Here is a 25,813-nt window from a genome sequence, read left to right on the forward strand (position 1 = left end):
TCCTTCATGATACAATTTATTTGGCATTTGGTTAGATGTACATCTAACTCAGAAAAATACACAAAAGCCCCCTGCAAAAGAAGCAACAAAAATTTTACAATTTAAAAGCTATGAAATTAAAGAGAATACAATTAAATGTATCAACAGTTGCATTTTACATGTTCTAACTCATTGAACATTTAAACTACAGTTTAAATCCAGCAGTTGGGGATGGAGCAGGGGTTCCAATGCATTTATCTATATCAACCTGTAGGCAAGCCTCTGAGCTAAGCCTGGGCAAAGATGAGCAGAACTTTGTTTAAATTATAAAATCTGTTGGAAATCTCAGCTAAAGACTAAAACATGCACTATAGGCCCTAAAACAAGCCGAAAACGCACTCAAACCAAATATTGAGATCTGACCCCCAAACACGCATGCACACACCAAAGTTTAAGATTTCTTTTTTTAACAATTCAAGACATGATTTTCTTGGATAATCCACAAAAGGATTGTCTATGCTAAAAAACAAAAAAAAAAAACCTGAGACCTACCAAATAGAGAAAAAGAAAATGCTAGAGACAACCATACATAAACACATAGTACACACAAAGCTGCAATTCTCAAGATATATCTTCAACCATTTCATTGCTGCTGGTGATAGACTAAAGCCATATAGATGACCATGCTATGCAGATCCTGGCTGGTAAGGGCTTGGACTAAACTGACTCCAAAACCCTCATAGGGGCCTTTGTGCTTTCATAGGCCTGGCATTGTAGCCTTCCAACTCCTATGACCATTCAACACCACAGGTGAACAAGCAACAGGGCTCTCACAGGTCTACAGTATATACATCAGGAGTGTAAAGAATGATTGTCATAATGGGGACAAATTGTGGTTTTCCTAGTAGCTTTTTCACTACTGCGTTAGACTTTCCTGTCCGTCATCATGAAACAGGAGAAAGGGGGTTGACCACTCAATCCCATATAGGCTACTATTAAAACCTAAACAGGTAAATCCCCAATGTCATGTTAGTCTGAATCTTAAATACACTGACATGACAATGTACATTGGTAAGAAAAGAAATACAGATCCAACGGCTTCCAAAAATGAGAATTGATGAATGTGTACATAAACCCTCACACATACATACAGACAGTAGAAGACAGAATTCATTTAGTATTAATTGTTATTATCGTTTCACGAGAACACTTTTTTTAGCTTAAGAAGTTTACTTTTACAAATTTCATGAGGGGGTATAAAACAGTAAGTTACCCTTACACATTGCTAGGAGCTACAACTGAAAAGCTAACCTTCATTCACCATTCTCTTTCATGATGTGAACTCATTGACCAATGGTGGGGGGACCATTTAACAATGTTCAGATCCCACAACAAACAAGTCACAGCCTACTTCTTACCCAAGAAAAGGGCACAATACTCAACCTACTTCAATTAGAACTCATAAAATGAAATTCAATACTGTAGCAAGATTATTTGAAAAGTTGTAGCATTTACCTCAGAAAACACAGTAATAGCAGTGTGTTAGTTGGAGCTAACACTAACCGTACCTAAATATTTTTGCAAGTTTAAAAAAAACTTTTGTAGCAGAACCTTTCATTTTCCTATTCAAATTTGTGCCATCAATCTGGAAGACGTCTTAGCATATCAGATTGATTGGAGAGCCCAGAAATCCCAGTTCGGAGGCGGTGCTTGTGATGGAAAAATGATGCATTTCATTCGTGGAGGAGACTTGGAGATCTAGTAGGGAGGGAGAGCAGAAGCACTCGATGCTTTGAGTTGTGTGTGATGGTCTCTAAGTCCAACAAATGACAATCCAAGCTCTGCCTCCAGGATATAAGCAAAAGGACACAAGCCATCTACCCCCTCCATTATTACCTGGTGTAATGACCGAGGGAGTACTTACATCAGGAGCATCAAGCTCAAACAATACAATTGAAAAGCTTTGTCCAATGAAAACTAGAAGCAGAAACTCAACCTCCTCGGCCCGGTGTAGTGCTGTTAGTTCTCTGTACAGAATAATCAGTCTTCATCAGTCTTCCAGATCCTTCGTCACCGGTCTGTGTTCACCTGTAGGAAAGTGGTCTGCTTCACACCATTTTCTCCAAGTTCAACTAACAGACACCCGACCGGTTTCAGTTTACTTGTTTAAGAAACATACCAGTCCGATTCTCCTCACCGCTGCACACCTCAAGGAATAGACTGGTCCCTCAATCCATCCTGATAGTCTCTACCCTTTGCCATTCCAGTCTCTTCTCACCCTCTCCTCTAACTAAATGGACCAGTCCGCTCCAGTCCACCCTCCATATGATGGACCTGTCTGACACTGTCCACCTCTCTCAATCTGTGGGTCCAGACCGTAGCAGTTCCCCTCTCCCTCATCTCAGTCCTATACCATGGTGCTGAGGGAAGAGCTGCTGCTGCAGTCTGCAGGCATGGAGTCAGGGACGTGGCCGTCAGTGGGGGTGTCAGGCTCCACCAGGAGGGTACTGCTGTCGATGGAATCTTCCCGCTCCTGGGAGGACATTGGCACAGAGTCTGGCTCGGGGACAGGTGGTGGTGGGGCATCTGTCATGGCATCTACCACATCCCTCATCTGACTTGGAATCATCTGAACTCCATGGCGTGCTGTGGAGAACAGTGAGGACAGGGTTCAGAAACAGCTAGATACTTAACATTGTATCTAATAATAATCACAACTGTTCAATTACAGGAAGTGAGTAAATCATGGTAACAACAACAGGGTGGTCCATAAGTTGTTTTAGGCCTACCCAGGTCCATATAGAGAAAGCTGTCGGGGTTGATGGAGGCTTCGTAGGGAGGAGGGGGGTCGTCTGGGTGCTGGATGTCTGGGTATTTGTAGGCAGCGTAGGGTGGGGGAGGTTCCTGGAAATGAAATGCACCTCCCTCTCCATCATCAGAGAGGTGCAGGGGAGTGAGACCAGTGCCAAAAGCATCTGGGCCATAGTCAAAGCCTGGGACTCGCCGCCCAAGGTTGAAATGATGCACTGAAGATAGAGAAGGAGACAACATTTCCAACAATTTGAAACCAATGTAGATGGATACTCACAAATAAAATGTGAATACACTAAAGTACCTGAGACTAATACAGGCTAGCTAGGAGAGGTGTTCCGGGTTTTCTAAAAAGGCCAAAAAGGGTTGTTTTTTTCAAGGGATGGCAGTGAGCTTGGTGACATACGTTGTTCGTATGAGTGCGATTATATGCTGCTTACGGTTTCCTCCAATGAGTGTTTCGATGCGCTCGCGTCTGCGCTGCCGGAGCCTGTGCACCATGAACAGCAGCAGAGAGAGGATGAGGAAGGACGAGACACAGCTGACAATCAGACGCATCCCACTGGCCATGGAGTCAAACAGGTTGCTGCCTTCTGAAAGACAGTGTCCAAATTCAAATGTTTTCAAAAAAATGTATACAACCGTTTCTCAACTTTTGTCCTTTTACTTCCATCTTCTGAAACTACAGGGACAAACATTGAGGCACATGACAAGTGAGATGTGTTAAGAGCGCCACCTTGTGTGACATTCACAAACATCCATATACACCCCCCCCCCCCCCCCCCTTTTTATTTATTTATTTTTTAAATAGGGAACTGTGTGAGTATTTAGGCAGTACCTGGGTCCAGGCAGGTGAACTTGCAGCACTCCTTGGGGTCCTTGCCGAAGTGCTTGCAGCCCTCCGGCCGATTACACAGTGCGGCCACACACATCTCTGGCTCGCCGTCGTGACATGTGCAGCTCAGGCACGGGTCTTCCCCCTTAGGCGTGAAGTAGTACCCCTCAGTCACCACCTGGTCCTTTATGTCCACACATGTCTGCCCTGTTAAAGAAAATCAAAGGTTTACAACCAGAACCAAACAAAAACTATACCTACACTAACTGAGGATGCGGGACTTCCCTAATTTACATACGCATTACAGCACCCAATATTTTTGATACAGAATTATGACTCAAACAACCAGATTTCCACTGAGCATCTACACTTGTTACAATCAAGCAACTTTGATCTCTTGTGAAGCTGCATAGGTCATTGGGTTTTAATAAGAGCAGACATACTCCTCTTGCACAGGAAAGGGAACTTCTTGTAGCAGTTCTCGGCATGCCAGCTGTGAAGGCCGCGCTCGTTCATGCTCTTGATCTGGAAGCGCTGCAGCTGGGCACAGAATACGTTGTCCTGGGTCGGAGATGCCTCTCCAAATTTCGTCAGGCCCTCCGGGGGGAGGAACACCTGCATCGACCCTGAAAAGGAACAGAGAAGGGAACAAGATTAACCTAAACCAAATACAGGTTTATTGCTTTGGTTGTTTGAGCATGACCATGAGTGCTCCTTGAGTTCAACTAATCCCTTTTGCCTATTTTCATTCATTTTAACTGCACCCACCTTTATAAGCCACCTCCCAACGGCCCTCCAGTGAATGGTTCCGATTGGTTATGACATACTGGTAACCCACCCAGAACCTGAATCGGAGAGAAATTGGATGAAATAAAGACTATGGGACAGTAAAGCATCAGCCTTCAGATGAACACTATATCACATCATGTAACCCATCCTTAGCAAACACATACTCACTTGCACTGGTCTCTGCGCTCGCACACTTTCTCGTCAAAATCCACCTCGATCTTGAGGATGAACTGCAGTTCCTCGTTGGTAACGAAAGTCGCCAACGAGCCATTGACTTTCTGGCATGTGTCCACAGCTTGCCAGTAGTTCTCGTTCCTCAGGTATACCTTGTAGCAGCTGGCTGTCTTCTCGTAGTGATGCCACCCACTTGGGCACTTCTCTGTGGAGGAGAAAGGTGCTTTAGCACTCCTACAGTGTCCAGTAACAAAGCTTTCTATCTGTTCTTTTAGCAACACTTCCAGTAGTTTAGATATTGTTTTAAAATCTCTCTAGCTCATCTTAGATGAGTACTGAGTGAATGACTGATGGAGGTAGTTAGGTGGGGTCTTACTGTTAAAGCGCATAGGCTGGGCCACGCCGATGACATCTTCCACTTGGTCAAACTCATTGGCAAAGTGAAACGTCTCATCCTTCATGGCTGTAAGGGGGGATCCGAGAGAGAGAGAGAGAAATACCAGAGTAAGCAGTGTTTCTGTAAAATGAATGTAGTGGCTACTGGCTGAAGATCATAAAAAACCTTCTGAAGACAACTTTGTTTGGACTCAAGGAACTTCTTATTAGGGGATGGAGAAACTGCCTTTTTAGCCCAGTCACAGGTCATCAACATTAGTTATTTCTCATGCCAAGAAATAGTCAAATGTTGACTGCTTTTGCTACAATTGATCAAATAATCTAATATGTACACAGTCCAGATGAAACAAGATGGCTGTTTTATGGAGGTCAGATGCTGTGTGTGTACCCAATCCTTTCCAGAATTCCTATGATGCAGCCAGCGATCAGCGCTAGTTCAGAAATTAAGTAGCGGAAACAATAGGATTTCCTTCTATCGCTTACTACTGCCATATCTAACCACATTAAAGCTCTACAGCTGCACCATTGAGAGCATCTTGGCTTGCTTCATCACAGCTTGGTATGGCAACTGCACAGTCCTCGATCGCAAGGCGTTACAGAGGGTGGTGCGGACGGCCCAGTACATCACTGGGGCCGAGCTCCCTGCCATCCAGGACCTCTATACCAGGCGGTGACAGAGGAAGGACCGGAAAATTTGGCAAAGAGCCCAGCCACCCAAGCCATAGACTGTTCTCTCTGCTACCACACAAAAAGCTGTACCGGAGCACTAAGTCTAGGACCAAAAGGCGCCTGAATAGCTTCAACCCCCAAGCCATAAGACTGCTGAAGAGTTAATCAAAATGGTTGGGAGACTTAATACCCTGTTTTGCACAGACTCTTACACGGACTATACACACTCACTGGACCCTACACACATGCTCACACTCTCCACATAAACAGAGTAACAGCAGTGTATCTCCTGATTGCATAGTCACTTTAACCCCTACCTACATGTATATATTACATCTACCTCATAGCCCTTCACATTGACTCAGTACTGGTACCCCTTGTACAGTGGGGAGAAGAAGTATTTGATAACCTGCAAAATCGGCAGTGTTTCCTACTTACAAAGCATGTAGAGGTCTGTAATTTATCATAGGTACACTTCAACTGTGAGAGACGGAATCTAAAACAAAAAAATAATAATGTGATTTTCTGGATTTAAGTAATTAATTTGCATTTTATTGCATGACATAAGTATTTGATACATCAGAAAAGCAGAACTTAATATTTGGTACAGAAACATTTGTTTGCAATTACAGAGATCATACGTTTCCTGTAGTTCTTGACCAGGTTTGCACACACTGCAGCAGGGATTTTGGCCCACTCCTCCATATAGACCTTCTCCAGATCCTTCAGGTTTCGGGGCTGTCGCTGGGCAATACGGACTTTCAGCTCCCTCCAAAGATTTTCTATTGGGTTCAGGTCTGGAGACTGGCTAGGCCACTCCAGGACCTTGAGATGCTGCTTACGGAGCCACTCCTTAGTTGCCCTGGCTGTGTGTTTCGGGTCGTTGTCATGCTGGAAGACCCAGCCACGACCCATCTTCAATGCTCTTCCTGAGGGAAGGAGGTTGTTGGCCAAGATCTCACGATACATGGCCCCATCCATCCTCCCCTCAATACGGTGCAGTCGTCCTGTCCCCTTTGCAGAAAAACATCCCCAAAGAATGATGTTCCCACCTCCATGCTTCACGGTTGGGATGGTGTTCTTGGGGTTGTACTCATCCTTCTTCTTCCTCCAAACATGGCGAGTGGCGTTTAGACTAAAAAGCTCTATTTTTGTCTCATCAGACCACATGACCTTCTCCCATTCATCCTCTGGATCATCCAGATGGTCATTGGCAAACTTCAGACGGGCCTGGACATGCGCTGGCTTGAGCAAGGGGACCTTGCGTGCGCTGCAGGATTTTTATCCATGACAGCGTAGTGTGTTACTAATGGTTTTCTTTGAGACTGTGGTCCCAGCTCTCTTCAGGTCATTGACCAGGTCCTGCCGTGTAGTTCTGGGCTGATCCCTCACCTTCCTCATGATCATTGATGCCCCACGAGGTGAGATCTTGCATGGAGCCCCACACTGAGGGTGAATGACCATCATCTTGAACTTCTTCCATTTTCTAATAATTGCGCCAACAGTTGTTGCCTTCTCACCAAGCTGCTTGCCTATTGTCCTGTAGCCCATCCCAGCCTTGTGCAGGTCTACAATTTTATCCCTGATGTCCTTACACAGCTCTCTGGTCTTGGCCATTGTGGAGAGGTTGGAATCTGTTTGATTGAGTATGTGGACAGGTGTCTTTTATACAGGTAACGAGTTCAAACAGGTGCAGTTAATACAGGTAATGAGTGGAGAACAGGAGGGCTTCTTAAAGAAAAACTAACAGGTCTGTGAGAGCTGGAATTCTTACTGGTTGGTAGGTGATCAAATACTTATGTCATGCAATAAAATGCAAATGAATTACTTCAAACTCATACAATGTGATTTTCTGGATTTTTGTTTTAGATTCTGTCTCTCACAGTTGAAGTGTACCTATGATAAAAATGACAGACCTCTACAAGTAGGAAAACCTGCAAAATCGGCAGTGTATCAAATACTTGTTCTCCCCACTGTATTTGGCCTTATTTATTGTGTAATTTCTATTTTTGTTTGCAAATTCCTCTTCTTTCTTTCCTCTTTTAAAAAAAAACATGTTTTGCAATGTTGGGAAAGGGCTCGTAAATAAGTATTTCACAGTAGTCTACACCTGTTGTATTTGGCACGTGAAGTTTTTTTTTGGTTTTTTTGATCTTCCACTAACTGATTAAAAATACAAAGCTCTAAATGAAAGACATTAACAAAAAATATGCACGTATGAGTTTGTTGGTTCCCATGACATTTAGAAAGTTGTTTTCTAAGAAATCTAAAGCTGCTCTGACTGCTGTTCAAGATGAGGCTTATATTATTGTGGGGAATGTACGAAATCGCTGTCCTTCACTTTGGAGCATGCAACACAATATAAATGGATATAGAGTATCATGATTGTTAGGGAGGGGGACTAGAGTTCAGGATGAGGTCTAGGTACAGGGTTGAAGAAGTGTTACTTACGGGGGCAGTCCAACTCATCGCTCTTGTCCTCACAAGCAGTCCAGCCATCACACTGCCAGGACAAGGGGATGCATTGCATCTTCCCACTGAGGCAGGCAAACTGCCCAGGGCTGCAGCGCAGCTCTGAAACACAGCACAGAGGAAGGCTAACATCACACAGAGCCCCCAGTAGTTTTGACATGGCCACTACAACACAGCTCTTGGTCTCTCAGTTTCGCTTACCAACTATAAAAACATGAGTCTATGGAAGATTGAGCATTTCCAGCTTTTAGGATCATTACTTAAGACACCTGCCCATGTCTAGTGATAAATAAGAAATAAGGGTTTCACCATTTATCATAAACATTACATTAACAATGCAACCGATGCTTAAAATAATGAAAGTTTTCTGGGAAACAAAATTAATAAAAGAAAGCATCAAGGGAAACACACAATATTTATTAGAATTCAGTTATGCAGCAATCTCTCTCAAGTATTCTGACGGAGATCAATTCAGGTCTGGTGGTTAAAATAAAATCAGAGTAGATACTAGCAATAGATACTAGCAACAAGACGAAAATCCTTATAACTAGAAACAAACAGGGGTCATCATTGTGAGTGCTTTGGAGAACTGCGATTAGAAACAAAAATATGAGAAACAGGAGAAATTAGGGACATGTATCAGGGCATAACAATTATCTAAAATAGGCCATTGTAAAAAAATATATATATTTAAAAAAAGATGTACCTCAAAGCGGTCATGACAGGCAAGACATAGGCCTACTATATACCCTTATTTAGTGTCTAGCCATAAATGTAAGTGCCAAAATAAAAAATGTATGAGGGAAACAAAGTATTTTGAAAGCAGGTGATTCCACACAGGTGTGGTTCCTGAGTTAATTAAGCAATTAACATCCCATCATTCTTAGGGTCATGTATAATAATGCCCAATTACCCATTAAATTTGGCTACAATGGCTAGAAGAGAGGGACCTCAAAGGAGCATAGGGGGTTTAAAGGGTGTATGTCTCAGTCATCAGATCTCAACCCAATTTAACACTTATGGGAGATTCTGGAGCGTCTGGGACCGTTTTCCAACATCAATAAAACACCAAATTCTTGTGGAAGTATGGTGTTGCATCCCTCAAAGAGTTCCACACACTTCAAATCTATGCCATGGCACACTGAAGCGGTTCTGGTGGCTCAACGCCCTATTAAAGACGCTTGTTGGCATTTCCTTTATTTTGGCAGTTCTGTATATTCCTTAGTAACAGAGAAGCAGAGTTAAGTGGGTCAGCGTCTCTGCGCCATGTGTGATTAACATGAGACGTGCCACTGCATCAGGGGTTCTCCTGTGAGAAGGTATTAGGCCTAGCTTTCTAAAGCAGTTAGAACTCTTCTCACTATGGCCCTGAGCAGAGGCACAAGCTGAGGATAGAGATGAGTAACCAAAATAGCTGGAGCCTGGCAGACCTATACATCCACTGCACTAAAAGGAGATGCTGCTTACCCGACAATAATCTTGCCAGAGCTAGCCGTGGACCTGAAACAAAACAAAAAAGCAATTTCTGATGAACTAACCCTTTGAATCTCAAAATTCCCAGTTTGGAATGTTCCACCACAAAGGGAAGGGAAAATGGAGGGAACCGTATGATGACAGAAATGACAACGTGTGAAAAAAGGTTTTACAGAAAATGTCATTCGTATTTCACGTCGCATTCACTAGATACCATTTCTGAGCAAAGATCAATGTAATGTCTGCAGGACGGGCCCCACCAGACTGCCTGACAACTGCTTGTCTCATCACTAGCTCCTGTATACAGCCCTTACGGGATACGTCACTTCCTGTTGAATTTGCAGACGTGTTGCTGTTTTGTTGCTGTGCGTTTTGCTGCCAACCTTACTTTGCTAGCTGACAACTTTACGTTTTTTTTATTTATTTTTTTATTACCGTTTATATTTTTAGTTTTTCCATCGCAACTTTTTTTTTCCTCATTCAACTTTTTCACTCCGGACGCTTTATCTGGACATGGTTCGTCAGCACCTTCAACAGCCGAAGCTAAGTAGTAACATTAACATGATGTCTTCTAATTGCAGTCGCTGTACTCATAATATACAGGAGAACGATCGCCTTACGGCGAGGATAGCTGTGCTACAAGCCCAGCTTCAGACGCAATCGTTAGGCAAGGGTAATTTCAGTGTAGGAAAGGAAGAAACAGCGTCTGTGCCACCAGTAAGTACAGATAGTAACGTTAGTATAAACCCCCCCGCACAGTCCCCGCAGCCGGACAACTTTCTCATGGCTTCTGGAGGGAAATGCTGTAGGAATGCTCAACTGGTGTCGCTCATTCAGCCGACAGAAATTGTCAACCGGTTTTCCCCATTATGTAGCGAGTCGGAGTCTGAGGCTGAGTCTTCTCTTGTCTCTACTCCTCCCGCTACGGGGTCTGAGACGCCGAAGGCTCCAACCATTAGCTCTGACAAATTGAAAACCCTAGTCATTGGCGACTCCATTACCCGCAGTATTAGACTTAAAACGAATCACCCAGCGATCATACACTGTTTACCAGGGGGCAGGGCTACCGACGTTAAGGCTAATCTAAAGATGGTGCTGGCTAAAGCTAAATCTGGCGAGTGTAGAGAGTATAGAGATATTGTTATCCACGTCGGCACCAACGATGTTAGGATGAAACAGTCAGAGGTCACCAAGTGCAACATAGCTTCAGCGTGTAAATTAGCTAGAAAGATGTGTCGGCATCGAGTAATTGTCTCTGGCCCCCTCCCAGTTAGGGGGAGTGACGAGCTCTACAGCAGAGTCTCAGCACTCAATCGCTGGTTGAAAACTGTTTTCTGCCCCTCCCAAAAGATAGAATTTGTAGATAATTGGCCCTCTTTCTGGGACTCACCCACAAACAGGACCAAGCCTGACCTGCTGAGGAGTGACGGACTCCATCCTAGGGTGCTCTCATCTTATCTACCAACATAGATAGGGCTCTAACTCCTTTAGCCCCACAATGAAATAGGGTGCAGGCCAGGCAGCAGGCTGTTAGCCAACCTGCCAGCTTAGTGGAGTTTGCCAATAGCACAGTCAGTGTAGTCAGCTCAGCCATACCCATTGAGACTGTGTCTGTGCCTCGACCTAGGTTGGGCAAAACTAAACATGGCGGTGTTCGCCTTAGCAATCTTATTAGGATAAAGACCTCCTCCATTCCTGCCATTATTGAAAGAGATCATGATAACTCACATCTCAAAATAGGGTTACTTAATGTTAGATCCCTCACTTCAAAGGCAGGCATAGTCAATGAACTAATCACTGATCATAATCTTGATGTGATTGGCCTGACTGAAACATGGCTTAAGCCCGATGAATTTACTGTGTTAAATGAGGCCTCACCTCCTGGTTACACTAGTGACCATATCCCCCGTGCATCCCGCAAAGGCGAATGTGTTGCTAACATTTACGATAGCAAATTTCAATTTACAAAAAAAAAAAAAAGACGTTTTCGTCTTTTGAGCTTCTAGTCATGAAATCTATGCAGCCTACTCAATCACTTTTTATAGCTACTGTTTACAGGCCTCCTGGGCCATATACAGCGTTCCTCTCTGAGTTCCCTGAATTCCTATCAGACCTTGTAGTCATAGCAGATCATATTCTAATTTTTGGTGATTTTAATATTCATATGGAGAAGTCCACAGACCCACTCCAAAAGGCTTTCGGAGCCATCATTGACTCAGTGGGTTTTGTCCAACATGTCTCTGGACCTACTCACTGCCACAGTCATACTCTGGACCTAGTTTTGTCCCATGGAATAAATGTTGTAGATCTTAATGTTTTTCCACATAATCCTGGACTATCGGACCACCATTTTATTACGTTTGCAATCGCAACAAATAATCTGCTCAGACCCCAACCAAGGAGCATCAAAAGTCGTGCAATAAATTCTCAGACAACACAAAAATTCCTTGATGCCCTTCCAGACTCCTTCTGCCTACCCAAGGACGTCGGAGGACAAAAATCAGTTAACCACTTAACTGAGGAACTCAATTTAACCTTGCGCAATACCCTAGATGCAGTTGCACCCCTAAAAACATTTGTCATAAGAAACTAGCTCCCTGGTATACAGAAAATACCCGAGCTTTGAAGCAAGCTTCCAGGAAATTGGAACGGAAATGGGCGCCATACCAAACTGGAAGTCTTCCGACTAGCTTGGAAAGACAGTACCGTGCAGTACCGAAGAGCCCTCACTGCTGCTCGATCATCTTACTTGTCCAACTTAAAATCGAGGAAAATAAGAACAATCCAAAATGTATTTTTGATACTGTTGCAAAGCTTACAAAAAAGCAGTATTCCCAAAGAGAGGATGGCTTTCACTTCAGCAGTAATAAATTCATGAACTTCTTTGAGGAAAAGAAGGGTCTGGGACCGGGAGAGACACTTAAGTGTTTTAGTACTATATCTCTTGACACAATGATGAGAATAATCATGGCCTCTAAACCTTCAAGCTGCATACTGGATCCTATTCCTACTAAACTGCTGAAAGAGCTGCTTCCTGTGCTTGGCCCTCCTATGTTGAACATAATAAACGTCTCTCTATCCACCGGATGTGTACCAAACTCACTAAAAGTGGCAGTGATAAAGCCTCTCTTGAAAAAGCCAAACCTTGACCCAGAAAATATAAAAAACTATCGGCCTATATCGAACCTTCCATTCCTCTCAAAATTTTTTGAAAAAGCTGTTGCGCAGCAACTCACTGCCTTTCTGAAAACAAACAATGTATACGAAATGCTTCAGTCTGGTTTTAGACCCCATCATAGCACTGAGACTGCACTTGTGAAGGTGGTAAATGACCTTTTAATGGCGTCAGACCGAGGCTCTGCATCTGTCCTCGTGCTACTAGACCTTAGTGCTGCCTTTGACACCATCGATCACCACATTCTTTTGGAGAGACTGGAAACCCAAATTGGTCTACACGGACCAGTTCTGGCCTGGTTTAGATCTTACCTGTCGGAAAGATATCAGTTTGTCTCTGTGAATGGTTTGTCCTCTGACAAATCAACTGTGCATTTCGGTGTTCCTCAAGGTTCCGTTTTAGGACCCCTATTGTTTTCACTATATATTTTACCTCTTGGGGATGTTATTCGAAAACATAATGTTAACTTTCACTGCTATGCGGATGACACAGCTGTACATTTCAATGAAACATGGTGAAGCCCCAAAATTGCCCTCGCTAGAAGCCTGTGTTTCAGACATGGGGAAGTGGATGGCTGAAAACTTTCTACTTTTAAATTCGGACAAAACAGAGATGCTTGTTCTAGGTCCCAAGAAACAAAGAGATCTTCTGTTAAATCTGACAATTCATCTTGATGGTTGTAAAGTCGTCTCAAATAAAACTGTGAAGGACCTCTGCGTTACTCTTGACCCTGATCTCTCTTTTGACGAACATATCAAGACTGTTTCAAGGACAGCTTTTTTCCATCTACGTAACATTGCAAAAATCAGAAATTTTCTGTCCAAAAATGATGCAGAAAAATTAATCCATGCATTTGTTACTTCTAGGTTAGACTACTGCAATGCTCTACTTTCCGGCTACCCGGATAAAGCACTAAATAAACTTCAGTTAGTGCTAAATACGGCTGCTATAATCCTGACTAGAACCAAGAAATTTGATCATATTACTCCAGTGCTAGCTTCCCTACACTGGCTTCCTGTTAAGGCAAGGGCTGATTTCAAGGTTTTACTGTTAACCTATAAAGCGTTACATGGGCTTGCCCCTACCTATCTTTCCGAGTTGGTCCTGCCGTACATACCAATACGTACGCTACGGTCACAAGACGCAGGCCTCCTAATTGTCCCTAGAATTTCTAAGCAAACAACAGGAGGCAGGGCTTTCTCCTATAGATCTCCATTTTTATGGAACAGTCTGCCTACCCATGTGAGAGATGCAGACTCGGTCTAAACCTTTAAGTCTTTACTGAAGACTTATCTCTTCAGTAGGTCATATGATTGAGTGTAGTCTGGCCCAGGAGTGTGAAGGTGAACGGAAAGGCTCTGGAGCAACGAACCGCCCTTGCTGTCTCTGCCTGGCCGGTTCCCCTCTCTCCACTGGGATTCTCTGCCTCTAACCCTATTACAGGGGCTGAGTCACTGGCTTACTGGTGCTCTTTCATGCCGTCCCTGGGAGGGGTGCGTCACGAGTGGGTTGAGTTACTGACGTGATCTTCCTGTCTGGGTTGGCGCCCCCCTTGGTTTGTGCTGTGGTGGAGATCTTTGTTGGCTATACTCGGCCTTGTCTCAGGATTATAAGTTGGTGGTTGAAGATTTCCCTCTAGTGGTGCGGGGGCTGTGCTTTGGCAAAGTGGGTGGGGTTATATCCTTCCTATTTGGCCCTGTCCGGGGGTATCTTCGGATGGGGGTACAGTGTCTCCTGACCGCTCCTGTCTCAGCCTCCAGTATTTATGCTGCAGTAGTTTGTGTCAGGGGGCTAGGGTCAGTTGGTTATACCTGGAGTACTTCTCCTGTCTTATCCAGTGTCCTGTGTGAATTTAAGTATGCTCTCTCTAATTCTCTCGTTCTCTCTTTCTTTCTCTCTCTCTCTGAGAACCTGAGCCCTAGGACCATACGTCAGGACTACCGGGCATGATGACTCCTTGCTGTCCCCAGTCCGCCTGGCCTTGCTGCTATTCCAGTTTCAACTGTTCTGCCTGCGGTTACGGAACCCCTACCTGTCCCAGACCTGCTGTTTTCAACTCTTAATGATCGGCTATGAAAAGCCAACTGAGATTTATTCCTGATTATTATTTGACCATGCTGGTCATTTATGAACATTTTTAAAATCTTGGCTCTCTCTAATTTTCTCCTTCTCTCTTTCTTTCTCGGAGGACCTGAGCCCTGGGACCATACGTCGGGACTGCCGGGCGTGGTGGCTCCTTGCTGTCCCCAGTCCGCCTGGCCTTGCTGCTGTTCCGGTTTCAGCTGTTCTGCCTGCGGTTATGGAACCGCCACCTGTCCCAGACCTGTTGTTTTTCAACTCTTAATGATCGGCTATGAAAAGCCAACTGAAAATTATTCATGATTATTATTTGACCATGCTTGTCACTTATGAACATTTTTGAACATCTTGGCATAGTTCTGTTATAATCTCCACCCGGCACAGCCAGAAGAGGACTGGCCACCCCTCATAGCCTGGTTCCTCTCTAGGTTTCTTCCTAGGTTTTGGCCTTTCTAGGGAGTTTTTCCTAGCCACCGTGCTTCTACACCTGCATTACTAGCTGTTTGGGGTTTTAGGCTGGGTTTCTGTACAGCACTTCGAGATATTAGCTGATGTACGAAGGGCTATATAAAATAAACTTGATTGATTGATTGTAACAGAGGAAACTTTGGGTATTTAACCATCTGTTATTTTGATGTTTGAGTTGACCCAAAAGTCACCAGGACCACACACTCTTCAAAAAAAGTTTAAAATTTTTGTTCTGTCTTTTTGTAATAACATCCCGTTTACATGGACGCATACATTGTGTGTGTGTGTATATTTAAATAAAAGAATGTAGCCTAGGCTATTCACAACGAAGCAAGTCGGCCAAAACCACCCGTGTTTGTATTTATTAAAGGCCCCAATTAGCAGCAGCTACTCTTCCTGGGATCCAGCAAGCTTAAGGCAGTTGTTATATATTACATTTCATAACACTTTACCCAATACATCAAATCAAATTTTATTAGTCACATACACATGGTTAGCAGATGTTAATGCGAGTGTAGCGAAATGCTTGTGCTTCTAGTTCCGACAATGCAGTAATAACAACAAGTAATCTAACCTAACAATTCCACAACTACTACCTTATACAAGTGTAAAGGGATAAAGAATATGTACATAAAGATATATGAATGAGAGATGGTACAGAACGGCATAGGCAAGATGCAGTAGATGGTATAGAGTACGGTATATACATATGAGATGAGTACTGTAGGGTATGTAAACATAAAGTGGCATAGTTTAAAGTGGCTAGTGGTACATGTATTACATAAAGATGGCAAGATGCAGTAGATGATATAGAGTACAGTATATACATATACATATGAGATGGGTAATGTAGGGTATGTAAACATTATATTAAGTGGCATTGTTTAAAGTGGCTAGTGGTACATTTTTACATAATTTCCATCAATTCCCATTTTTAAAGTGGCTGGAGTTGAGTCAGTATGTTGGCACCTTGAGATAGAAGCTGTTTTTCAGTCTCTCGGTCCCTGCTTTGATGCACCTGTACTGACCTCGCCTTCTGGATGATAGCGGGGTGAACAGGCAGTGGCTTGGGTGGTTGTTGTCCTTGATGATCTTTATGGCCTTCCTGTGACATCGGGTGGTGTAGGTGTCCTGGAGGGCAGGTAGTTTGCCCCCGGTGATGCGTTCTGCAGACCTCACTACCCTCTGGAGAGCCTTACGGTTGTGGGCGGAGCAGTTGCCGTACCAGGCGGTGATACAGCCCGACAGGATGCTCTCGATTGTGCATCTGTAGAAGTTTGTGAGTGCTTTTGGTGACAAGCCGAATTTCTTCAGCCTCCTGAGGTTGAAGAGGCGCTGCTGCGCCTTCTTCACGACGCTGTCTGTGTGGGTGGACCAATTCAGTTTGTCCGTGATGTGTACACCGAGGAACTTAAAACTTTCCACCTTCTCCACTACTGACCCGTCGATGTGGATAGGGGGGTGCTCCCTCTGCTGTTTCCTGAAGTCCACAATCATCTCCTTTGTTTTGTTGACGTTGAGTGTGAGGTTATTTTCCTGACACCACACTCCGAGGGCCCTCACCTCCTCCCTGTAGGCCGTCTCGTCGTTGTTGGTAATCAAGCCTACCACTGTAGTGTCATCCGCAAACTTGATGATTGAGTTGGAGGCGTGCATGGCCACGCAGTCGTGGGTGAACAGGGAGTACAGGAGAGGGCTCAGAACGCACCCTTGTGGGGCCCCAGTGTTGAGGAATAGCGGGGTGGAGATGTTGTTACCTACCCTCACCACCTGGGGGCGGCCCGTCAGGAAGTCCAGGACCCAGTTGCACAGGGTGGGGTCGAGACCCAGGGTCTCGAGCTTGATGACGAGTTTGGAGGGTACTATGGTGTTAAATGCTGAGCTGTAGTCGATGAACAGCATTCTCACATAGGTATTCCTCTTGTCCAGATGGGTTAGGGCAGTGTGCAGTGTGGTTGCGATTGCGTCGTCTGTGGACCTATTGGGTCGGTAAGCAAATTGGAGTGGGTCTAGGGTGTCTGGTAGGGTGGAGGTGATATGGTCCTTGACTAGTCTCTCAAAGCACTTCATGATGACGGAAGTGAGTGCTACGGGGCGGTAGTCGTTTAGCTCAGTTACCTTAGCTTTCTTGGGAACAGGAACAATGGTGGCCCTCTTGAAGCATGTGGGAACAGCAGACTGGGATAAGGATTGATTGAATATGTCCGTAAACACACCAGCCAGCTGGTCTGCGCATGCTCTGAGGACGCGGCTGGGAATGCCGTCTGGGCCTGCAGCCTTGCGAGGGTTAACACGTTTAAATGTTTTACTCACCTCGGCTGCAGTGAAGGAGAGCCCGCAGGTTTTGGTAGCGGGCCGTGTCAGTGGCACTGTATTGTCCTCAAAGCGGGCAAAAAAGTTATTTAGCCTGTCTGGGAGCAAGACATCCCTGTCCGCGACGGGGCTGGTTTTCTTTTTGTAATCCGTAATAGACTGTAGACCCTGCCACATACCTCGTGTCTGAGCTGTTGAACTGCGACTCTATTTTGTCTCTGTACTGGGACTTAGCCTGTTTGATAGCCTTGCGGAGAGAATAGCTACACTGTGTGTATTCGGTCATGTTTCCGGTCACCTTGCCCTGGTTAAAAGCAGTGGTTCGCGCTTTCAGTTTCACGCGAATGCTGCCGTCAATCCACGGTTTCTGGTTTGGGAATGTTTTAATCGTTGCTGTGGGTACGACATCGTCAATGCACTTCCTAATGAACTCGCTCACCGAATCAGCATATTCTTCAATGTTGTTGTTGGACGCAATGCGGAACATATTCCAATCCGCGTGATCGAAGCAGTCTTGAAGCGTGGAATCAGATTGGTCGGACCAGCGTTGAACAGACCTGAGCGCGGGAGCTTGTTGTTTTAGTTTCTGTTTGTAGGCTGGAATCAACAAAATGGAGTCGTGGTCAGCATTTCCGAAAGGAGGGCGGGGGAGGGCCTTATATGCGTCGCGGAAGGTAGTATAACAATGATCCAGGGTTTTACCAGCCCTGGTAGCACAATCGATATGCTGATAGAATTTAGGGAGTTTTGTTTTTAGATTAGCCTTGTTAAAATCCCCAGCTACGATGAATGCAGCCTCAGGGTGTGTGGTTTCCAGTTTACAAAGAGTCAGATAGAGTTCGTTCAGGGCCATCGATGTGTCTGCTTGGGGGGGAATATATACGGCTGTGATAATGATCGAAGAGAATTCCCTTGGTAGATAATGCGGTCGACATTTGATTGTGAGGAGTTCTAGATCAGGTGAACAGAATGACTTGAGTTCCTGTGTGTTGTTATGATGATCACACCACGTCTCGTTAATCATAAGGCATACCCCCCCGCCCCTCTTCTTACCAGAAAGATGTTTGTTTCTGTCGGCGCGATGCGTGAAGAAACCAGCTGGCTGCACCGACTCCGTTAGCGTCTCTTGAGTTAGCCATGTTTCCGTGAAGCAGAGCAGGTTGCAATCCCTGATGTCTCTCTGGAATGTTACCCGTGCTCGGATTTCATCAACCTTATTGTCAAGAGACTGGACATTGGCGAGTAGTATGCTAGGGAGTGGAGCGCGATGTGCCCGTCTCCGAAGCCTGACCAGGAGACCGCTACGTTTGCCCCTTTTACGGCGTCGCGTAGGGTCGCCGGCTGGGATCAGATCCATTGTATTGGGTGGAAGGCAAAACACTGGATCCGTTTCGGGAAAGTCATATTCCTGGTAGGAACGATGGTTAGTTGACGTTAATCGTATATTCAGTAGTTACTCCCGACTGTATGTAATGAAACCTAAGATCACCTGGGGTACCAATGTAAGAAATAACACATAAAAAAACAAAATACTGCATATTTTCCAAGGAACGCGAAGCGAGGCGGCCATCTCGGTCGGCGCCGGAAGTGTGTTCCCTCAGGCCACTACTCCACTATCCATATTTACAATACAACATCCATGTGCACGTGTGTAGAGTGTGTGTCTTATCATGTGTGCATCTCCAAGTCCCCGCTGTTCCATAAGGTGCTTTTCTTTTTTTTAACAATCTGATTCTACTGCTTGCATCAGTTACCTGATGTGGAATAGAATTCCATGTAGCCATGGCTCTATGTAGTACTGTGCGCCTCCCATAGTCTGTTCTGGACTTGTTATAATCTCCACCCGGCACAGCCAAAAGACGACTGGCCACCCCTCAGCCTGGTTCCTCTCTAGATTTCTTCCTAGGTTCTGGCCTTTCTAGGGAGTTTTTCCTCGCAACCATGCTTCTACACCTGCATTGCTTGCTGTTTGGGGTTTTAGGCTGGGTTTCTGTACAGCACTTTGTGACAGCAGCTGATGTAAGAAGGGCTTTATAAATACATTTGATTGATTGAATAGACCTCTGGTGGCATGTCTTGTGGGGTATGCATGGGTGTGCAAGCAGTTTAAACAGACACCTAGGTGCATTCAGCATGTCAATCTCTCCTCCACTTTGAGACATGAGAGAATTACATGCATATTAGTAATGTTAGCTCTCCGTGTACATTTAAGTGCCAGCCGTGCTGCCCTGTTCTGAGCCAATTGTCATTTTCAGAGGTCCCTCTGTGGTACCTGACCACACAACAAAACTAGAACCTGTAGGACCTGCCTTGTTGATAGTGTTGTTAAAAAGGCAGAGCACCACTTTATTATGGACAGACTTCTCCCGGTCTTAGCTACTGTTGTATCAACATATTTTGACCATGACAGTTTACAATCCAGAGTTACTCCAAGCAGTTTAGTCACCTCAACCTGCTCAAATTCCACATTATTTATTACAATATTTAGTTGAGGTTTAGTGAATGATTTGTCCCAAATACAATGCTTTGAGTTTTTGAAATATTTAGGACTAACTTATTCCTTGCCACCCATTCTGAAACTAACTCCAGCTCTTTGTTAAGTCCTTCAGTAATTTCACTCGCTATAGTAGCTGATGTGTATGGTGTTGAGTCATTCGCATACATAGACACTGGCTTTACTCAAAGCCAGTGGCAATTCATTAGTAAAGATTGAAATAAGAGGCCTAGACGGCTGCCCTGTGGAATTCCTAATTCTACCTGGATTATGTTGGAGGATTCCATTAAAAAAAACACCCTCTGAGTTCTATTAGACAGGTAACTCTTTATCCACAATATAGCAGGGGTGTAAAGCCATACCACAGACTATGATTGATAACCAATCAGTTATTTGTGTAAGTGCCATGCTTGTTGAATGTCCTTCCCTATCAAGCTCTCACCCAGCCCCCGAATTAAAACCTTGAGGTTAAGTCAATAATAGGTTCTTCCACCACTTGCAGTTTAACAGGCGATGGTTTATGAGGTTAGACAAATACACTACTTGGACAAAAGTGTTTGAACACCTGATGTTCCAAAATCATGGGTATTAATATGGAGTTGGTCCCCTGTTTGCTGCTATAACAGCCTCCACTCTTCTGGGAAGGCTTTCCACTAGATGTTGGAACATTGCTGCGGGGACTTGCTTCCATTCAGCCACAAGAGCATTAGTGAGGTCGGTTAATGAAGATGGGCAATTAAGCCTGGCTCGCAGTCAACATTCAAATTCATAACAAAGGTGTTCAAAGGGGTTGAGGTCAGGCTCTGCAGGCCAATCAAGTTCTTCCACACCATCAACAAACCATTTCTGTATGGACCTTACTTTGTGCAAGGGGGCATTGTCATGCTGAAACAGGAAAGGGCCTTCCCCAAACAGTTGCCACAAAGTTGGTAGCACAGACTGTCTACAATGTCATTGTATGCTGTAGCGTTAAGATTTCCCTGCACTGGAACTAAGGGACCTAGCCCAAATCATGAAAAACAGCCCCAGACCATTCTTCCTCCTCTACCAAACTTTACAGTTGGCACTATGCATTCGGCCAAGTAGAATTATCCTGGCATGCGCCAAACCCAGATTAGTTCATCGGATTGCCAGATGTTGTCTGGAGTGATGAATCTCGCTTCACCGCGTTTCCACTGCTCCAAGAGTCCAACAGCAGCAAGCTTTACACCACTCCAGCTGACGCGTGGCATTGCACATGGTGAACTTGGGCTTGTGTGCGGCTGCTCGGCCATGGAAACCCATTTCATGAAGCTCCCGACAAACAGGGCAGTTTGGAACTGGCTAGTGAGTTTGCAACAGAGGACAGACAATTTTTACGCGCTTCAGAACTCAGTGTTCCCATTCTGTGAGCTTGTGTGGCCTACCACATCGTGGCTGAGCCGTTGTTGATCCTAGATGTTTCCACTTCCCAATAACAGCACTTACAGTTGACCGGGGCAGCTCTAGCAGGGCAGAAATTTGACGAACTGACTTGTTGGAAAAGTGGCATTCTATGACGGTGCCACATTGAAAGTCTCTGAGCTCTTCAGTAAGGCCATTCTACTGCCAATGTTTGTCTATGGAGATTGCATGGCGGCGTCCTTGATTTTATACACCGGTCAGTAACGGATATGGCTGAAATAACAAATCCATTCATTTTAAGGGTTGTCCACATACTTTTGACCAAAAATAATGTTTCAAGGCAACAATCAACAATAGCTAGTCTAAATTATCTTTAGGTTACTTATTGGGACAATGAAACAATAGCTAACAAAAAAGAGCAGATGGCCCAGTCTTGTGTTGCTCCTGCGACATAGCAATCTAAAGTTTGCTTTGCGTGCCTGTTTGGTAGCTGAAATGCAGCTTGCAAATTACACTGAACAAAAATAAAAAAGCAACAAATTAATTAATTAGGCTCCAATCTATGGATTTCACATGACTGAGAATACAGATATGCAACTATTGGTCACAGATACCTTAAATAAAAATGTAGGGGCATGGATATTGCAGGGAACTGGAACACGCAGTCATGCACGTCGATCCAGAGCATCCCAAACATGCTCAACGGGTGACATGTCTGGTGAGTATGCAGGCCATGGAAGAACTGGGACATTTTCAGCTTCCAGGAATTTTGTTCAGACCCTTGCAACCTGGGGCTGTGCATTATGCTGAAACATGAGGTGACGATGGTGGATGAATGGCCCAAAAATTGGCCTCAGGATCTCGTCATAGTATCCCTGTGCATTTATTTTTTTTAAATTAAAAAAAGATTAATCAGCTGTCCTGTTGGCTGGTCTCAGACGATTCCGCAGCTGACAGCTAAAATCAATTCACTAACGTAGCACTTTGCGATAATATGCAAACCATAGCACAAAATATGCTGATTGATTTCAAAGCTGATTGACAACAAAAAAACATTAACTTATTCGATCTCTCTCCCGCTCACGTTTCTCCCAAAGATTATCGCCGATCTCCTCTTGCCTAGAGAAAAACAATTAATTGTCCCAATGGAAGGAAAACTGATCGTCATCTGTAGCCCCATGTAATCAGCCAAAACAAGCTCAATAAGCCAGTGCATGCATGCATTCCTACTGAATATGCATTCAACGGTATTGTGGATAGGCTACATCTTGTTTATCAATAGAGATTTACCATTCAAATAAATGCTTACCATATTGTTATGTAGTTAGATTGTTTTTACCAAAGTCAAATTGATTGTATGATTGCATAATTGATTCATTAATGCATAAATGGCTGTCTCTAAAAAATGACTTTGATGATTTTTTTCTCTCCAATGTAATGATATTGAACTCAAAAGATGTCCAACAATTGAACAGGGCCCAGTTTCCCGATAGCGATGGAATTTAGGCTTACGATTGTTTTAACGATGCCTCGTTCCAACAATGGCCGAAGACTTAACATGCATTTGCCAAAACACCAAGCAGGGAGAACATTCACTAAGTGTGTCGCTGAGGCATACAGTCTATACTGATAGGAACGAAAGAAAGTCAGCGCTGCTCTCAGATCAGCTTTATCCATTCAAATCTTACCTTAACATTATAATTATTCCACAATACTGACAATGGGTCTGCTCCTACAAAGATATTACCACGGCTGCAAATTCTGAGGCGGCTTATTCTAATGCTTAGTTTACCCTATAATAATGCACTAAATGAAGATTTGGCACATCATTGCACACCTGTTGTTACACATCATGAAACAGAGGTAAAAATGACAGACAGTAGGCAGCCTACAATTAGCAAAATAGATCTCAATTGAATGAAAATGAAATTAATTTCAATATTGTTGAATTATATATGCTTATGTAACCTTTCTGAATGCAGTCATCTCAGTTCTCATTTGAAGCATATTTTTATCATTTGTTTGCAGTGCAGTGACTAACTGAAATGTCAGTTATTTTTTGTTTTTTAAACTAAATATTTGAATTCCCTTTAGTTTTTTGTTATTTTTCCCCCCTGTGAGCCCAATGTGAACATTGCCCAGTTTCTCTAGAGATAAAAGTCAGACCTAGCCTGAACTGTGGGATGTTGTAGGGAGTTTCCAACATGCCCATATTTTACATAGTTTTGCGCATAAACCGTGGTAATTAACTGTAATGACAATAATCCATTGAGCATCTACTTGTCCAGTCTGTTGTTCTTTTACGACTGCTACTGAAGAGACAAGAATGTGCGGTTGTGAGGGGATATAGAGAGCAGCTGTTGCTTCGCCAGGTATCTCTACCTGAAAAATACAGTATCAATGTGATAGATTGTTGGTATTCAGCCGTCATAAAAGTTAGTTTTAGTTACTTAGTTACTTTGAAAAACTGCAAAATAGTGATTGTCAGACAGCAAGCAGCTCTATAGAGATCAGATGACTTGGAATTAAATAAAGTAATCAAATAAAATAAACGTAATATAGAAAATTGAAATATATTATTAATGTAAAGTAATGTAAATAAATGGCTAATAGGTGATAAGCAATAATGGGCAGTCACTACCATCATTGGACTTAATTGTTTTAAACCTAATCGAAACTTAACACGTGATTATTTCTTAATAATCGAAACGAACTGATTTTTTAAAAACACTAACCACTCAGCACTATTCGCTTGTTTGTAACAATTGCAAAGTCTTTGGCAACTGTCTTTGTAGTCAACTTCTTAAAATCATAGGCGGTCAGAGACAGATAAACATATTGATTATATGTTTAGCAGAGATCTGTGGTGACCCGGTAGGTGGGGAAAGCGTCTACCGACGCGCGTAGTTAGTTATTCTACTGGCGGTCCGTAAATAACGATAGCGTTTTCATGTGCAACTTTAGTAACATAACGATGGGTTTGGGAAACAACTCGGAGATTTTTTGATAATCGGGCCCAGAGCAGTAACGTTAGCTAATTTACAAGCTGAGTTTGTCTGGATCAAATGCGATTCCGTGACTAATATTTTTTGTCGTGGTATCGTTTTGGTATCGAGTATTGTGATACTAAACTTGTTATCGAAGTCAAAATGCTAATAAGGTGACAAGACTAGATAGTAGTGGGTTCTGGAAATAAAGTGCAGTAGCTACAGCTAACGACGTTAGCTAACTAAAGCTGCTAACTAGTAACGTTAATGCTAAACTTTCATCAGGCTAGCTATAACTTGTAAACGTTCTCTCCAGCAAAGTGTAAAACATACTGAAGATGGAACTGCAAAATATATCTAACTAGTTACAACTCAATATTGAAATATGTCCCCATAACTAATTTTAAAATAAAATGATTAACGTTAGATAACTACGCAGTAAGTGGGCTAGTGAGCCCACACCGCGCGCTGTTCACTAAAGGCGGCGGCAAAAATTGAGACCAGTGGATAAGCTAGCTAGAAACGCCATTTACACTAGCTAAATTCCCGTATAATTAGGCTTACCATAGCTCACGGGTATAACGTTACATACATAAGCAAGCTAGCTGACAACAAATTGCATTTCACCGGTCTTACCTGTTCGTGGTGGGTCTGTTAAAGTGAGGACGAAGAGCAAAGAGAGAAGGACGTAACTGCTGCTGTCAGCCTTTGGCAACATTTATCCTCCATTCATAGTAACTCCTCTACTCAGAAATAAATTAAACCGAGATCCAACGTTTGCTTCCGACCTATCAGCGCCAAAGATAGTTCCTAGCCATTCAAAAACATGAAAATATATGGTAGATAACGAGCTACATCCTTATTATTAAGCCCTGTTTTTCATTCGGCCTGTCCAACAATGTATTCCTGAACGGAAATAAAACAAGATGGCTCCGTCCTCCCATCACAACAATCCCAAACGGCCACAAAGCCTATCAGCTGGTGGGTTGGAGGCGGAGTTTTCTAAAGTTATTGTCATACAGTCATTGGTTATTGTATACGAAATGTGTTACGGTCAATGACTGTATATATGAACGTTACAGTAACCTAATTGTGTCCAGAGTGATACAGTATTAATTTTATATTAATCGGTTTGTTTTGAGTCATTGCAAATAATGCTATACCTTAACCTAATGGACAGCAGTATTTTTTTTACGTTTATTTTATCAGGGAGTCATACAGAGACCAAGGTCTCTTTTACAGATGAGCAATTAACTACATAAAATAGAGACATCAAAGTATAAATATAAATGCCAGCAGAAAGAAAAACACGATAA

The 25,813-nt window shown here is 43.6% G+C and overlaps 1 protein-coding gene across 3 annotated transcripts; it reads right to left on the reverse strand.

The window, feature by feature from the left end:
- On the reverse strand, positions 1-25,459 carry LOC129818604 (integral membrane protein DGCR2/IDD-like). Of its 3 annotated transcripts, none has more exons than XM_055874673.1 (11): positions 25,134-25,459; positions 9,593-9,625; positions 8,105-8,227; positions 4,965-5,051; positions 4,583-4,793; positions 4,394-4,470; positions 4,069-4,251; positions 3,629-3,832; positions 3,231-3,380; positions 2,769-3,005; positions 1-2,625 (listed from the first exon to the last, which is right to left on the reverse strand). In XM_055874673.1, exons 1-11 carry the CDS (start codon positions 25,213-25,215, stop codon positions 2,387-2,389), a joined length of 1,626 nt encoding a protein of 541 aa, XP_055730648.1. In that variant the 5' UTR covers positions 25,216-25,459; the 3' UTR covers positions 1-2,386. The 3 variants fall into 3 exon arrangements, with proteins under 3 accessions (XP_055730648.1, XP_055730647.1, XP_055730649.1); XM_055874672.1 differs by having other exon boundaries at positions 3,231-3,383; XM_055874674.1 differs by lacking the exon at positions 9,593-9,625 and having other exon boundaries at positions 3,231-3,383; positions 25,134-25,458.
- Between the last annotated feature and the right edge of the window lie 354 nt (positions 25,460-25,813).

This window comes from Salvelinus fontinalis, chromosome 21 (genome assembly GCF_029448725.1).
Source record: "Salvelinus fontinalis isolate EN_2023a chromosome 21, ASM2944872v1, whole genome shotgun sequence".
NCBI lineage: Eukaryota > Metazoa > Chordata > Actinopteri > Salmoniformes > Salmonidae > Salvelinus > Salvelinus fontinalis.

Coding starts and splice junctions, on each gene's coding strand:
- LOC129818604 (XM_055874672.1), bottom strand. CDS start 25,215: ATGTTGCCAAAGGCTGACAGCAGCAGTTACGTCCTTCTCTCTTTGCTC. Junction 9,626..25,133: donor AACAGACCCACCACGAACAG/GTAAGACCGGTG, acceptor GTTTTGTTTCAG/GTCCACGGCTAGCTCTGGCA. Junction 4,471..4,582: donor GAGCGCAGAGACCAGTGCAA/GTGAGTATGTGT, acceptor TCTCCGATTCAG/GTTCTGGGTGGGTTACCAGT.